The sequence below is a fragment of the Myotis myotis genome, unplaced genomic scaffold (assembly GCF_014108235.1).
Source record: "Myotis myotis isolate mMyoMyo1 unplaced genomic scaffold, mMyoMyo1.p scaffold_m19_p_2, whole genome shotgun sequence".
Classification (NCBI taxonomy): domain Eukaryota; kingdom Metazoa; phylum Chordata; class Mammalia; order Chiroptera; family Vespertilionidae; genus Myotis; species Myotis myotis.
The window spans coordinates 61,619,290-61,636,133 of record NW_023416324.1 but is presented as its reverse complement, the minus strand read 5'-3'; the positions used below and the strand labels follow the sequence as shown (position 1 = coordinate 61,636,133).

The 16,844-nt window shown below is 40.4% G+C and overlaps 1 protein-coding gene across 2 annotated transcripts in view; it reads left to right on the top strand.

Annotated features, from left to right (window-relative positions):
* Positions 1–16,844, top strand: part of TTLL7 (tubulin tyrosine ligase like 7) — a 139,758-nt gene that overhangs the window by 38,329 nt on the left and 84,585 nt on the right. For both annotated transcript variants that reach the window (XM_036351279.1, XM_036351280.1), the window contains exons 2-5: positions 10,183–10,381; positions 10,570–10,701; positions 13,236–13,357; positions 14,168–14,235. In XM_036351279.1, coding sequence (XP_036207172.1) covers positions 10,357–10,381; positions 10,570–10,701; positions 13,236–13,357; positions 14,168–14,235 — 347 coding nt within the window. In that variant the 5' untranslated portion in view covers positions 10,183–10,356. The remainder of the gene's footprint in view (positions 1–10,182; positions 10,382–10,569; positions 10,702–13,235; positions 13,358–14,167; positions 14,236–16,844) is intronic.

The following is a 16,844-nucleotide window of genomic DNA, read 5'->3' as shown; positions in this document are numbered from 1 at the left end:
TTAAAGTATTTCAGAAGGCTAAAACATGATAAAGGTATATTTATACTTTATATTAAGAATTACATCTTCAGTATATATAGAACATGGGTGGTTATTGGACTTGGTATTTATCATTCCCATGAATGTAGTTCTTTATATGTTTTTTTCCATATGTATTAATTCCTGAGCTGTATATCTCAATATATATAATAAAATTTATATTATTTAAAATTTTATGTAAATGATATACTATCATATATATGCCTCAGTACATTTTGATCTGATTGTGTGTGATTTATCCTATAGCTCTAGTTCATTTATTTTCACCACTGTGTGAGTGTACCATAATGTACTCACCCTTCTACTGATGTTCATTTGCATTCTCTCTCCCCCATTTCTCAGCCACCCACAACCTTTTCAGTTTAAGCTCCCATGCTCCTGGCCCAGTACTTTGGAGAAGAGGGTATATTATTATTTGTGGCTGCTGTTAATCCTTATAGTTTTGGCATGTTGCATATCTTAAAAAATGAATGTCTTGATTGCTCAGCATTGGTAGCTGGTTTGGGCTCAAGCAAGGAGTACCACTGTCTTTCTAGCTTAGCAGACCTCACCTCACTTAGCAGGGCTGTCTACAGCAGTAACTGGAGCAGATTTCCTCTTTTCCAGCTGCTCAGAGCCCTCCCTGGCAAATGCTTTCTCCTCCACTTGTTGTTTGGCCAGGTGACTTCTGTCATCCACATGGCTTCGCTGCAGAAGACCCGTGAGGAGGGTATGGACGCCAGGAGTGGTGTCCCCCTCAGCCCTCCAGTCCAGTGGTCCTCAAGCTTTAGCCTGCTTCAGAACCACACACAGGCCTGGCCTCACTCCCAGATTTCTAATTCAGAAGATCTGGGATCGGACCCAAGAATATTCATTTCTAATAAGTTTGCAGGTGATGCTGATGCTGCTATTCCGGGGGCCATACTTGGAGCATCACTGCTTTAGGCCAACGTTTTTCAACCTATTTTATTTTTTTTGACCCATGGGCCCTTTTAATATTAAGGTGTAATTTCGCATCACCCACATGAATTTTAAAATTTTTTATAATTTGACATGTCATAAAGAAGGGCTTTAAATTAAAAAAATTGTATCAGCATAATATTAAACATTGTGGTGGTGTAGAACTTCACTACCAAAGTGTGATCTGTGGACCAGAATACCTGGGAATTGTTAGGAATGTAGGCCTGAGAGTCTATGTAGATCTAATGAACCAGAATCTGAGGTTTAATAATATTCCCAGGTGATTAGTATGCATATTAAAGTTTAAGAAGCTGCTCGTATAGGGCTCACATTAAATCAAATCCTAGTAATATTCAAAACAAGAACATTTCAGATTTTAATGTTTAAAAAGTGGCACATGTTTTATTTAGTTTCATGGGAGGAAAAGCATCATTTCTTTGAAAATAAAAAGAATATATCAAATTTGGTTTTGGTACCAAGTAGTGAAATTAATGATGCATTATAGAACAAAAATGGAAAAAAATGTATTCATGTTTGGAACTATTATTAATTGTACATAAAATATCAACTGCCTTATTTTAATTTTCATGAAGTAATAGATTTTTGATTGCTACTTGTAATAACTCTCTGTAAATAACACATTATGTGTATGGAGAGTAGTTTACCTGTAAAGTAAAAGCCTAATTGGATATAATTTTTGCTATATTTATTATTATGATTTTTTTGAAGTCATAGTAGGAACATCTTTCATCAGATAATTACAGTTTAGGATTGAAGATTGTCTTGAGGCAGATTTGCAGAATACTTATCATTTTAAAATGCTCTTATAACTTGTATTTTAATATCATTGTCCATTATTCCTCTTTTCTTTAAATACTGCCGATGGGGATAATAATAACACAACCTCTTAGGGTAGAGAAGATCAGAGTTTTATATGTCAAAACTTAGAAGAGTGCCTGGCACATAGTATGTCTTCATAAGTGACTGGATCAACCCCATCCTCCTCTTCCTCTTCCTCGCTTATTCCTCTTCCTCACTATAGTTATTTTAATACATAGCAGCTCAGGTCAGAGAAGTTAATTATCTGTATACTAGAGACCCCGTGCATGACATTCGTCCCTCAGCCAGGCTTGTGCCCTCTCACAGTCAAGGAGCCCTTGGGAGATGTCCGCCTGCTGGCTTAGGCCCGCATGGGGAGCAGGCCTAAGCCAGCAAGTGGACATTCCCCTGAGGGGCCCTTAGTGCTGCCACAGAGGCAGGGAGAGGCTCCTACCATCACTGCTGCGTTTGCCAGCTGGGAACCTGACTTCTGGCTGAACGGCGCTCCTCTTGTGGGAGCGCACTGACTACCAGGGGGCAGCTCCTGCATTGAGTGTCTGCCCCCTGGTGGTCAGTGCGCATCATAGCAACTGGTCTTTCCCCCGTTCCGTTGATTTGCATATTAGCCTTTTATTATCTACACTAGAGGCTCAGTGCACAAAAATTTGTGCACTCAGGGGGGAAGAGGGGTCCCTCAGCCCGGCCTGTGCCCTCTCGCAGTCTGGGACCGCTTGGGAGATAACAACCTGCTGGCTTAGGCCTGTTCCCAGGTGGCAGAGGGCAGGCCCAATCCCTAGGTGCAGCCCCTGGTCGGGCTCAGAGCAGGGCTGATTGGGGAGTTGGGGCACCGCCCCCTGTGTTGCACAGAGCAGGGCGGATTGGGAGGTTTCAATGCCACCCTCAGTCACGCTCAGGGTAGGGCCGATTGGGGGGTTGGGGCACCACCCCCTGCCACACTCAAGGCAGGGTTGATGGGGAGGTTGCGGCGCCACTCCCTGTCACGCACAGAGAAAGGCCAATCAGGGAGTTGGGGCGCTGCCCCCTGTCACTCATAGAGCAGGGCCCATCAGGGGGGTTGTGGCTCCGTACCCTGTCACGCACAGAGCAGGGTCGATCAGGGTTTGGGGACCTCCACCCTGTCACGCACAGAGCAGGGCCCATCTGGGGGTTGGGGAGCTCCCCCCTGTCATGGACAGAGCAGGACCGATCAGGGGGTTGAGGAGCTCCCCCCTGTCACTCACAGAGTAGGGCCGATAGGGGAGTTGGGGCACCGCCCCCTGTCACACACAGAGCAGGGCGGATCAGGGGGTTGGGGTGCCACACCATGTCACACTCAGGGCAGGGCCGATGGGGAGGTTATGGCTCTACTCCATCACACACAGAGCAGGGCCCGTGGGGGGTGGGGGGTTGGGGTGCCGCAACCTGTCACACACAGAGCAGGGCCAATCAGGGGCTTGGGGCACTGCACCCTGTCACACACAGAGCCCCAGGGTGATCAGGGGGTTGGGGAGCTCCCCCCTATCAGGCACAGAGCAGGGCTGATCAGGGGGTTTGGGTGCCTACCCCTGTCACGAACAGAGCAGGGTGGATAGGGAGGTTGTGGCCCCACCCCCTGTCACACACAGAGCTGCAGGGTGATCAGGGGGTTTGGGCGCTGCCCCCTGTCACACTGATCCCGGTGCCGGGAGGCCTCGCTGCTCCACTGATCCCGGTGCTGGGAGGCATATTACCCTTTTATTATATAGGATAGAAGCCTGGTGCACGTGTGGGGGCCGTCTGGTTTGCCCTGAAGCGTGTCCTGGATCAGGGTGGGGGTCCCCACTGGGGTGCCTGGCCAGCCTGGATGAGGGGATGATGGCTGTTTGCAGCTGGTCACACACCCTTCAGGGTGGGGTTCCCCACTGGTGTGCCTGGCCAGTCTGGGTGAGGGGCTGAGGGCTGTTTTCAGGCTGGTGGGTGACTGAAGCTCCCAACCACTCCTTTTTTTCTTTTTTCTTTTTTTTATTCTGGGCCAGCTTTAGCTCTGAGGCTTGGCTCCAGCTCCTAGGTCTCTGCTGCTGAAAGCAGGTATCTGGTTTGTTTGGGTTCTATAATCGAAACACTGTTTCAACTCCAGCTCTGAGATCCCAGCTGGCTGAAAGCAGGTTCCTGGGGTTTTGTTTAACTTCTATATTTGTAACAATGTTTCAAACTGCCAGCTCAGAGGCCGGCAGCAGCAGGCGGGTTGAGCAGGCAGCAGCAGTTTGAGTCCTCCCTCACTGAAGCATGCAAGCCTCATTTTCGCTTCAAGCTGCCTGGCTGCCGGCCGCCATTTTGGCTGGCAGTTAATTTGCATATCGCCCTGATTAGCCAATGGGAAGGGTAGTGGAGGTACGGCTAATTACCATGTTTCTCTTTTATTAGATAGGATAATAAAAGCCTACCTGACTGTTATGGTGGAATGATCAGAACAACCAGTTGCTATGATGCTCACTGACCAACAGGGGGCAGATGCTTAATGCACGAGTTGCCCCTGGTAGTCAGTTTGCTCCCACAGAGGGAGCACCGCTCAGCCAGAAGCCGGGCTCACAGCTGGCAAGCACAGTGGAGGTGGCGGCAGCCTCTCCCGTGCTAAGGAGCAAGGGCTTCTGGACTGCAAGAGCCCTGGACTGCTGGCTTAGACCTGATCCCCAGGGCCTCTAATTTTGTTATAAAAAGGAGAAAGGAAAGAGCTGTGGATGCTTCTAGATGAGATAAATTGAACTGTGAAAGTGATTACATTTAATCTCCATTGCTTCAGGGAGGAATGGGTGGGTATGTGTATAGGATATAAAGCTTAAGCTACTGTTACGACAGAACAACTAGAACAACTGGTTGCTATGATGCACACTGACCACCAGGGGGCAGACGCTCAACTCAGGAGCTGCCCCCTGCCTGCTGGCCAACCCTCCGGTCCCTCCCCGCAACTGGGCCCTAGGCTGGAACGAGGAACCAAGGGTGGATGGTGGCAGATGCGGGCAGTGAGGGAAGGAGTCGGGAGAGGTGGAGAGGAGATAAGGAGGTGGGGAACCACGTGGTGGCTGCATGTGAGCGGCGAGGGGAGGTGGGGAACCTGATCAGCCCTGATTGCTAGCCATGCCTAGGGACCCCACCCATGCACGAATTTCATGCACCAGGCTTTAGTCCACTGTATAAAGCCAAGGGATGGACAGGATACAGTACAGAGTCTCAGCTATTTTTTCCAGGCAGTGGAGAGTACAGCACATGAGTACTAGAAAATAGTGTCTAGGGGTGGACAGCTAGGTTCAAATAGGGAGTAATCAAGGTTGGTGTCTGTGGTGGTTGTTAGTGTTACTGGCTTTTCTTTTTTTTTTTTTTTTTAAATATGATTGGTCCTTTTATATAATTGCACTTTCTAACTCCTCTTGGCTGGTGTCATTTGTAACTACTTCATGCCATTGAATTAGGAGCAGAAATTTTGAGTGTCATGAGTTGCCTGTGTGAGGTCCTCCAAAACTTTTCTTACCTCTGGAACAGTGATTGGTCATGGTTAGGATGACGACTGCTCTGACAGCATGGGTTCCTGTGTGACTGTTTTATGTGGAGCACCCTTCTAGTGTTTGGTTGTTATATAGGATGGTCAAGAAATAGACCTTAGTTGTTTTAAGCTTCTGAGATTTGAGGGTTTTTATTATTGCAGCAATATGTGATCTGTATTGACTAATACAGATTTTTTTGTTTGTTGGGTTTTGAGAGCAACAAAGCCATACATAGGATAGCAAGTATGGAAGTGTGTGTTTGGGGGGGGGGGGGTGGTGAGCTAGATTCCCCAAACCAAGGAGCCAGAAGCTTACCAAGGAGAGTCATTAGGAGTGTGAGCAAATCTAATGTCAGTCTTGGGACACAAGATGGAGAGAGGGGTTGAGATCTTCCTGCCTCCTCTTCCCATGCAGAGAACTGACACACTAACACAAGCACATACATACAATGTGGAGTATGTTTGGTCTACCCTTTGTCAGTGTGAAAACAGTAACTTAAAAATCAATGTAGAAAATAAATACAGTGCATAGAAAACCAGGATTTAGGAAAAATAACTATGTTGGGGGGTTTAAAGACTTTTTTTAGTACCACAGAAAGTAATATGTTTCCCTATCCCCTCCTCATCATACATGTTTACATTCACATGTTTTTACATGCCCATGTGTACATAATCACATAATATTTTAATCAACCCTACTTGTGATAACAAGGCATTACCTCATGAGGCCTATCTGTATACAATATTTAAAACCTTCCTCTTCCTCTCCTCTCACACTCCTGATCTAACTAGTTCTTCCACTCCTCCATCCCTGCAGTACTTAGCATTTTCTTTATTTAATATGTTTTTCTATTATTATTTTCCTCTATTCTCACCGGAATGCAAATGCTAACAGAGAAAGGACATTTTTTATCCATTTTGTTGACTGACAACAGAGCCTGATACATAATAGTGTTTGTGGAGTTGCATGCAGCACCTTCGTGAAGGAGAAACAGGAACAAACGGGATACAGATCTGCCAGGTGTTCCAAGGGAGATTCAGTCCGAGGCAACATTGTGGTCTGACCACGTTTAAACCACAGTTTGAGTCCCTCGCTGTCATTCTGTATCTTATAAAATAGCTCCAGTCAAGCAGATAAACTTCTTTGTGAAATCTTCCATATGTTGTGTGTAAAGACTGAATTTTGAAGGTAGTACAAAAAGTGGGAAGGAACGTGGGCTTTAGAAATAAACCACTTTATTGTTACCTATTCGGTGTGACTTGGGCAAGTTACTTAAACACTAAATTTTCCTTTCTGTGAAACTGAAATAAAATGTAGTGGGGCACCTACTGGGTGGACTTAATACACAGTTATGTGAAAATGCTTAGCACATGGTAGGTACTGGTTTATACTGGTTCTCTGCCCCCTCTCCCCCACCTCTCCATAAAAACAGCTTTCATTACATTTTTTATTTAATATAATTTAAAATATTTTCAACTTAGTCAATTTCCAATTGACATTTTTGTGAGATTATTTTAGTAATCTATGTCCACAGAATTTCCCAAATATTTAAAGAGAGCCCATACACAGCATTCACCAGGGTGCGGATTTCTTCAGACATGATGGAAAAAGCAGATTATCTGGATTTTAAGTGATGGGTAGAAATTTAGTGGGAAGAACTGGGAAGAAGGGTAAAATTCCAGGATAAATGGATTGGAATTCTTTAGGTGTTACTGTTGTTGTTTCAGTCTTGTGCATCTATTTTTTGCATGGTAGCACTTGAAGGTCTACATTCAAGGTTACCATTTGCCTGAAATTTTGAAAAATTGATTCCTTTTGGAAGTGGTTTCTTTATTTACAAACCAAAATGGTTTCTTAGTCTTGAAGTTGATCTCTGTTGATCACCCAATTTTCCCCCCCAATTTGTTTAGTTGAACTAGACATGAAGATTTTTATAGGCGATTTCAACTTATTTGACCTTTTTCTATTATTGATTTTTTTTTTTTTTGAGAGTGAAGAAGGAAGAGGGATAGAGAGATAGAAACAATAATCAGAGAGAGACGTTGATCGGCTGCCTCCTGCATGCCCCCTACTGGGGATTGAGCTTTTAGCCCAGGCATGTGCCCTGACTGGTAATTGAACCAGGGACCTCTTGGTTCATGGTTTGATGCTCAACCACTGAGCTACTCTGGCTGGGCTTGATTTTTTTTTTTTTTGTAAATATAGTTACAACAGTTTTCTTTAGCTTTTAAAAATAATTTCATTTGTGTGTATTATAATGAACTGTTATTTGCTTCAGTGCCATTATGTGCTTACCGCAGAGGTTGTCAGCCTCGGCTGCACACTGGAATCATTTGGAGAGCTTTGAAAATACCGATGCCTGGGCTCGACCTGCATCTGAGGTTTGGCCTTGGAACCAGATTTTTAAAAGCTCCTCATGTGATTCAACTCCGCAGCCAAGCGTGAGAAACCATTGGCTTAAAGGATTTCGGACGTAACTGAAACATGCTTTCCACTGGGGCTTATCTGAGTGGTGTGACCAATCTGCCTTCTCAGTCTCTTACTTAGAATACAGTGAACTGATTAGAATTGGGTGGTAGAATGACGTTCTTGACTTTGTTAAAACACTTTTATTGTTAGTCACCAAACCATAAATGGAATTAAAGCATATGAATGGGTAGAATACTTTTAAGGCCTTTAAATTCCCGTGTGGACAGGGAAGGAATAATAGTTCTTGTTTTGAGCTCTATGCAAATTCAAGTTCCTTTGGCTCATGATTTAAGTCAGAAATGAACAAATATGTTTTTAAAACCTGTAGCAAATACTAATTTATTCTTAGTATAGTTAGGCAAACATTGTTCTTAAACTCTTGTTGACTTTGTCACCTACTTTCAATGTAATAAGTACTCTGTTACCATAAGAAGGTCTTTGTTTACTCCAGTAACAAGATGTTGGACAAGGACTTGTAAACTCAAGTAGCTACCTCCCTGAGGTATCAGAAAGCTTCCAGAAGTAAATCAATCTGAACTTTAGAGTATTCCTAGCTTTTATTCTGAAAAGTAATCTAGCCTACTTCCAGCTTGGAATTTGGAGCTGAGGTCAGGTTAGGGATATTTACTGTAATTTCACTGTTTGGTTTGAAGTATTGTGAAGTTCCAGAACACACCATATTTGTACTGTGTACAGCAATAGGGCTGCAAATTTCTTTTACTTCTATGTGACCGACCGTATTAGTATTATGTCTGAATACAGTGGGACTTAGTGAATTGGTGAATAGGATAATCAGAATTGTGTCCAAATCCTACGTTTTCTATTTACTAGCTCTTACTTGATTTATTTAACTTATTTAGCTTTAGTTTTCATATCTGGAAAATTGGGAAATAATACCTAAGTTATTGAGTGTATATTATAATGAAATGTTTTAGATTTTTAATACAGTACCTGCCCAATGTTGGTCTGTAATAAATAATCTTTCTATAGTTTTGAATTTGAATTATTCTAGAGAATTATTCTAGTAAAAGTGATACCTGAGAACAAATTAAGTTCTAAATTTTCTTTAATAATGAGTCTTATGAATAATGACTATTTGGGGTGATGTATATAAATCATATTTTATGTAGAAAATTTCTGAATGTTTCTGAATTTTTAATAAACCATGGAATCTCCTGATAAAGATATTAATACTGTTGTTTATCATGATAGGATTTATACATTTTCATTATGTTTAGAGACATTTTACAAGAACTCATCATTCTTACAATATGAAGGGAGAAATTGGAAGGTGGATAGTATAGATTAGGCAGTATAATATAGTAAGGGCATAAATACCTAGATGCATATATACACAATGAAAATATAAGTGAAGCATAATATAGGTCATGTTAAAGTGTAGCCAAATCAAATGAATTCTTTCATTAAAAAATGGTTATTTCATTCCTTTGTGTGCCCAGATAAGATGATCATAGTAATGATTCCTCCTGTTTTCTGCCTTTCAAAATTGCTCTCATTTTTAAAGGCACAATTCAAATGTTGTCTATTTTATAGTCTACTTGCTCTCTTCCCCATCACACACCGCTTACAAAGGAATCGCTTTTCTCTGCATTCTGTCAGCATGTGACCGCTGCCTGGCACTGTTTCATTGTAAATGCAGTTAAGTTTATGGCATTAGGTTGAAGGTTGCATGGGGTCCCACCAGCTTTGACATCAGAGAGATGTTAATTTTAATCTTTACTTGTTCACTTTCTTTGCAAGGATTCCGCCTTTCTGTGCTCAATTTTCTTACTGTAAGACAGATGGGGATAAAAGCTTCTACCTCAAAGTGCTGTTGAAAGATTCAGTAGTGTCAGTGGCCTGAGATAGTAAATGGCAGTGAATATTGTTATTGTTGCCATTGTCTGTGTATGGCATGTTATTTATTGTATGTAAATATGATATGTGACTTAAATAAAACCTCCTTCGCCAAAACCGGTTTGGCTCAGTGGATAGAGCGTCGGCCTGCAGACTGAAAGGTCCTAGGTTCGATTCCAGTCAAGGGCATGTACCTAGGTTGTGGGCATATCCCCAGTAGGAGATGTGCAGGTGGCAGCTGATCGATGTTTCTCTCTCATCGATGTTTCTAACTCTCTATCTCTCTTCCTTCCTCTCTGTAAAAAATCAATAAAATATATTAAAAAAATAAAATAAATAAAACCTCCTTCTCTAGACTGCACTTTTTAGGACAGGGAACCATTACTTGGCATTTTACATAAGGTTTAGTAAATTAACAAATATGTGTTGATTGAGTACATTAACTTTCACTTTTACTTGGATTTTAAAAATAGTATTGGTAGATAACACAAAATGTCATAAAAGTTGTTTTCTAAATGGCTTTGTTTTAAAATCCCTGCAGGTAACTTCTTTTCCCATAACTTCAGTGCCCTGAAACCCGAGTATTCCACCAAGATAATATGATAGGCACTTTCCGTGGTTTGGAGCCATATCCTACTTAGACGAATGCGGGCCTTCCAGAGGTCCTGAGAGCTTGGTACAGAGCACACACTGCTTGCTAGTTGGCGCGGCAATAATGCCATCTCTGCCTCAAGAAAGAGGTAAGCTGGCTGATTTCATCACATCACAGAATACAGATTATAGATCATCACTGCTGGCTATTCATAATTGGGGATTCTTAAAGAACCAGAACTTAAAATTTTACATTTTTCGGGAGGGCATTTGTGTTTTCTGGTATGGAATTTTTATTATTTCAATGATATTTGGTTGGTTTACGTTTCTCTTAAAGTTATTCAGGGGCCTTCTGCCTTGGATCTGAATACAGAGCTGCCTTTTCAAAGCACACTGAAAAGGAGAGTCAGAAAGAAGAAAAAGAAGGGAACAATTACAGCCAATGTTGCTGGGACAAAGTTTGAAATTGGTACGTCTTCTCAAAATCATGAGATTGTCATACCTGTTGGAAAGTCTAATTTGATGTTGAAAAAAAATGTAGAAATTCAGAGAGATACTCTTTTTTATGTAATGGATTTTTAAATGCCTTTTATAAAGTTTTATTTTTAATGAGATATTTATCATGTTGATAATCAAATAGAGCATCAGTGTAAATGAAAAACTTTATTATTTAGAATGATTTTGATTAAACTCAATGTTAAAATCAAGCATAAAATGATAAGGACATTAAACAGATTAAAATGTTAAATAGAAATTGAACAGTTTAAAATTTGAGATTTTTATTAAACAATGAGAACCTGAGAAAGAATAGAGTAAAAACATTTCTCATTTTTAAATAAATCTTTTAAAGATACTGTTGCTTTTTATTAATGAAATTCCAGTATTTCTGTCTAAAAAGCATCTGCAGTGTTGAGAGCAGATAAGAATTAATTGCTTGAAATTAAGATACTTTTGCCCAGCACTGCAAAACTCATTATGAATAACAAGCACTCAAATAATATTCCTCTTTTCTTAGTTATTTTGCATTAAAAGAGTTGAGGAAAATCATATGAACCTCAAGGATATTAAATTTTTTTAGCCTTTATTAATATTTGAGAATCTCGTTTTCATTTACATTAATTCATCAAAGCTCAGCAACAATCAGTGAAATATTTCAGTGGGATTGAGGTCCCCCAACACTGTTCCAACAGGTGTTCCTCAGAGGGAACCACGCTGAGCATGTTGGTGTGAGAGGACGAGATGTGACAGGTTCAGGGCTTATCTGCAGCGATTTTTCAGAAGGAAAAAATGAGAGTAAGGTGGCCTTTGTAAAAGTGATTGATGGTCCCACTGGCGTGGCTCAGTGGTTGAGCGTTGACCTATGGAGCAGGACTTTGCGGTTCGATTTCGGGGTCAGGGCACATGCCCGGGTTGTGGGCTCGATCCCCGGTGTGGGGCATGTAGGAGGCAGCGATTTATGATTCTCTCTCATCATTGATGTTTCTCTCTCTCTCTCTCTCCCTCTCCCTTCCTCTCTGAAATCAATAAAAGTATATTTTTAAAAAGTGATAGCTGGGTGGTGTTAACTCATCCTCTCACTTTGAAGGTCCTCATGGGGTTCATAAGGAACCTTGATTTAAAGGAGAGTGTTTAAATGAAGTTCCCTCTCACTTTCCTAGGAAGTGTTCAGAGGGCTGACGTGTTAGTGTTCTCCATACTGATTCTGGTTCTGTTCTCTCATCAAGGTCTTCCCAGTCATTTCTGAGAGGCGCACACGATGCGTCTCATGTACTCAGGAACAGGTCTGCTCCTGAGCTGCTGGTCTGACCTCATTGTCTTCTGCCTGTGAGCCAGATAAAGGGGTCTCCTAGGCTATGTCGCTATTGCCCTGGCCCTCCTTATGACCTCTAGGGGGCACAGCAGCTCCTGAGCCCCCAGGACGCCAGCTGCCTGGTGGTCTGTGGCAGATGAGAGAGGAACAGCCCTTTCCTTGACTTACATTGTCACCTGGCCTTCAGACAGCCTGAGTTTCCCCAGGGTCTCATGTCAAACAGCATCTTCAGCTCACAATCCCTTCCCCGACCTCATCCACTGCCAGTCACTGTCCTCTTTTATGCCTGTGTACTGGGCACTGTTGCATAAACAGTTCTTTCTTTTTCCTCAGCTGCGAAACAAACAAGTGTCCCCAGGATTTGAGACCAACAAGTGTTTGCTCATCAGTATCATACTTGAGCCAGATAAATTCAGACAATTGATTGCTTTGTACCATTTCTCCTCATATTGGATACCAGTAAAAGTAAAACTTTTACAAATAAGTATTTTGCTTACCTGTATTGTAGGCAAGAAGGAACTTGAAATTTATTGGAAGAAAAATGTCAATATGTTAATTATAATATCTAAATTAGAGAAGAGTCCATAACTAGTTTGTACTAACAAACAAGGTTTCCTCTGAGCACAAATCTCTTTTTCGGTAAGATTAGAGGGTTTGCAGATAGGAGAGAGCCAGTTTCTGAATCTGTGCAGTGAATTCTGCTTTTTTATTTTGCATCCTGAGTCAACATGCTGACTTGGTTTTAATTGCTAAAAATAATTGGAACTAGGGGAGGTGGAAAGTAGGTCTAATGATCTAATGACCAGGGGCTATTTTTCTTTTTTCCCTTTTGTACCCAGCCCAAGGTCATGAAAAAGCCAGGAAAGTACATTTTGCTGATAGAGGTGTTGTCTCAGCTGTGCATATGTTCTCCTTGTGCTGTGAATAATCCCTGGGCTCTTTAGCAGTGTTGTGTCCCTGTTAAATCTCTGAGGATTTTGGGTGCAACCTAAAAACAGTTCTCAGTTACTGCTGAGAATAATTTGGCCCTAGAGAAATTGTTATAACTCAAAACAAGGTTTATGCTATAACTAATGGAGATTTTGCCAACAAAGCACTTTGAGCTAAAATTTATACATATCAAAATATGTTTCCCCATTGGATAGGTTTCAGAAGTATTTTAATTTTGGTTTAACTTAACCTTTTACTTGCAGTTCGTTTAGTAATAGATGAAATGGGATTTATGAAAACTTCAGACGAGGATGAAACGAGTAACCTGATATGGTGTGATGCTGCAGTTCAGCAGGAGAAGATTGCAGAGCTGCAAAACTACCAGGTGGGGAGTTAGTCATGGCCCATCATTGGCCATTAGGAAAGTTACATATATTCCCTCATAGCTTTCTTTAGATAGGGTTCTTGCTATGTTGACAATCTCACCTGAATAGCCTGTTGTGTTGCTGTGCTGACTTTGCATGAACTCTGCATCCTTTCAGATGTAACTTTTAACCTCTTTGCATCTTTAAGTAAGAATTGATAGAAGAAAACCTTTACTAAACTGGTGCTTTGCATTATGCTTAAAGATGAGTCATGTGGAATAGATGGCCTAGCGAGATCATGACATGGCAGTTCCATGTCCGTTATACATCTGGCTTCATTCTTTTATTTTCAGGATGTGATACAAACATATTTAAAAAGTCAAATGCATGGAATTTTAGACAGTTCACATTTTATGCAGTTCTTCCATTAGTATAGAGGGTAACACAGAATTTACTGCCCGAAAAAGAATAAGTCCATTTTCACTAGTTTTTCACAAATGCTTATCTGTATGACTATAGTAAATTTAGAATGTAAAAGATAATTTAGATAATTAATTACCAGTTATTCAACACCAAAAGTTGTAACTTTAATGTCATTATAAACACCCTTTTTTGATTTCTTTAAAATTGTGCAATTTTTATTCTCTGTATAACCAATTACTATAGATTCTTTAATTCATTATAGGTCATTTAACTTAAATATTTTACATTAATAATTGTCAGTTTATTAAAACATGAAAACTTAAAAGATGGTGGTAACTGTATTTAGTATAAATGACTATATTCATTAAGTCAATGAAGATATTAATATTTACCTTTTTATTTTCCAGAGGATCAACCATTTTCCAGGAATGGGGGAGATCTGTAGGAAAGATTTCTTAGCAAGAAATATGACCAAGTAATCTTCATTTTCTTATAATAGAATAAACCTGTTATAAATTTACATTTTGAATATTAGAGTGCTATCTTTCACAAAGGTACATTGATGTAAAATGATACTTTGATGGAAGAGAGAGAATTTTAGATCTAGGAGGGTCTGAAAAGTTCTCTGGTTCCATTCCTGCACTTTGCCAAGGAGGTAACTGAGGGTCAGAGAAATATCTTGCACAAAGTCAACACATAGTTGGTAGCAGAGCTAGAGCAGAATCTTGGGCTCTAGAATCTCAGGGTTCTTTTTACTGTTTATTCAATATGTTCTTATTTATTTTCAGTTAAACCTTGCAGGATCTAATATGTTGTATTATGGTGTATGTGCATCTGTGTATTCACATACTGGTTACTGAGCATCTGATATGTGCCAGGCACTGTAGTAGGTGCATGTATGCACGCACATCCATGTAGACCACATATACACAGGGTGGGGCAAACATAAGATTACAGTTGTGAGTTTGTGAAACACCGCTCATTCTTGCATTGTTATTTATTGTATTTTTCCATATGAACAATTATAAACCTCAATTGTAAACCTACTTTTGCCCCACACCGTACATGCCCACTCAGGGATATACATGCGCATACATTTATTTCTGAGGCCACTGTTTAGAGGAACAATCTGCTTTCATGGGAAAAACAGTTCACAGGTACTCAAGTTCTGAATGAACTGGAGAATTTTTATGCAGTTTATATCTCTACTGATTAGATTATTTTAGTTTAGGAAACTTGAGTGATAAATTGAGAAAATTTTTAAGAGATATCTTTCACAGAGAAAGGTTAGTAAAATTGTGTGTACAATTAACGAAATATCTGTATGTATCCAAGTGAAAGTTTATACATCCATCCACTCAGCAGATATTTTTGATTGTTTATTTTTTCCCCTAGAGACTGTTAACTGTGAGGTAAACAAGATAAATAAGGCCTAGTCCTTCCCTAGAACTCACATTTTAGTAAGGGAGGAAGACCGACACGTACAGTACAGTTTTACGGTGCCGCGTTAGAGGTTAGACTTAGAGTCAAAGGCTGGTGGCGACCAAGATAGTGGGAGAGATTATTTTTGAGCGGGCAGGGAAGACTTTCTGGAGGAGTGAAATTGAGATGGATATTGAAAAGTGTATAGGAATTAAATGTTTATCTTGAGTATTTGTGTGCTTTAATTTTTTCCAAGTTTATATGTGAAAGAATGTTATTCATAAATACTACATGGTTAATTTAAAACTATATTGTTCTAATTAAAGCTTTAACTTGATCTGATTTTATATCATAATTAAAAATATAATAAATAGCCTGGCTGCTGTTGCTCAGTGGTTGAGCATCGACTCATGAACCATAAGGTCATGGTTCGATTCCCAGTAAGGGCACATGACCAGATTGTGAGCTCGACCTTCAGTGGGAGGGGTGTGTGTGTGTGCAGGAGGCAGCCGATCAATTATTCTCTCTCATTATTGATGTTTCTATCTCTCTCTCCCTCTCCTTTCCTCTATCTGAAATCAATAAATATTGTACTGAGATTATTTAGCTTGTTGGATTATTCTGGGCTTGACACATGGAGTTGGTAATTATATCCTTTTTCATAATAAAAACATAACTTTCTTACAGGGTTCTCTTGAAAGAACACTTGAAATATGGTAACTGTATGAACCTCCAGTTGTATTTAGGTCCTGCCTCTTTGCATACTATATACTGTTCGTATGGTTTCATTTTAGTTTCTACTAATTTTATTTGGGGACAATATCTGCTACATTATTTGCTCACCTATTAAAAGACGTGCATACATTTATTAAAAATACATTTTTGAAACAATCAGATTTTCTTTAATATACAATATTTTAAAATATTTCTCTTAATTTATTTTTATTGGGAATCAATATATACAAAGCGGTTAACATCGGGGATTCATCAAAAGTAACCCTTTAGCCCTGTACGTTGTTCACAGTGGTTAGGGCATCAGCCTATGCACCGAAGAGTTGTGGGTTTGATTCCCAGTCGAGGGCATGTACCTGGGTTGCAAGTTCGATCCATGGCCCCGTTGGGGTGCGTGCAGGAGGCAACCAGTCAATGTGTTTTTCACATCAATGTTTCTCTATCTCTACCTCCCTTCATCCCTCCTACTCTTCCCCCCTTCCACTCCCTCTAAAAAATCAATGGAAAGAATATCCTTAGGTGAGGATTAAAAACGACAAAGAAGTAAACATTTGATACTGAGTATTATCTTTAAGTTATGTATCAAATAGGCAGCCTGGTTTGTAGCAAATAAAAAATACTAGGACATACACTGTAGCCATAAAACCACATGTATAAGCACATATAGTTCATATAAAAAAAACCTCTACTGACTAACGGCTTCACATAGTTTTCTCAGAAAAGGAATTAATCCCCCAAAAACACCAGACTAAAAGGCAATCAAAACTGCTCCCTATAGGCGACCCAGAGGACTCAAAATCATCTTTAAAGAAGCAATATAAGTGGCGCCTGGCCATGAGCCATTTCCTACTGCCAATCCCCATTCCTGAGGAATAGTTAGTGACTTTTTCCATGTTATATTGCTTTATATGCCTTTATTACCTCTATTAC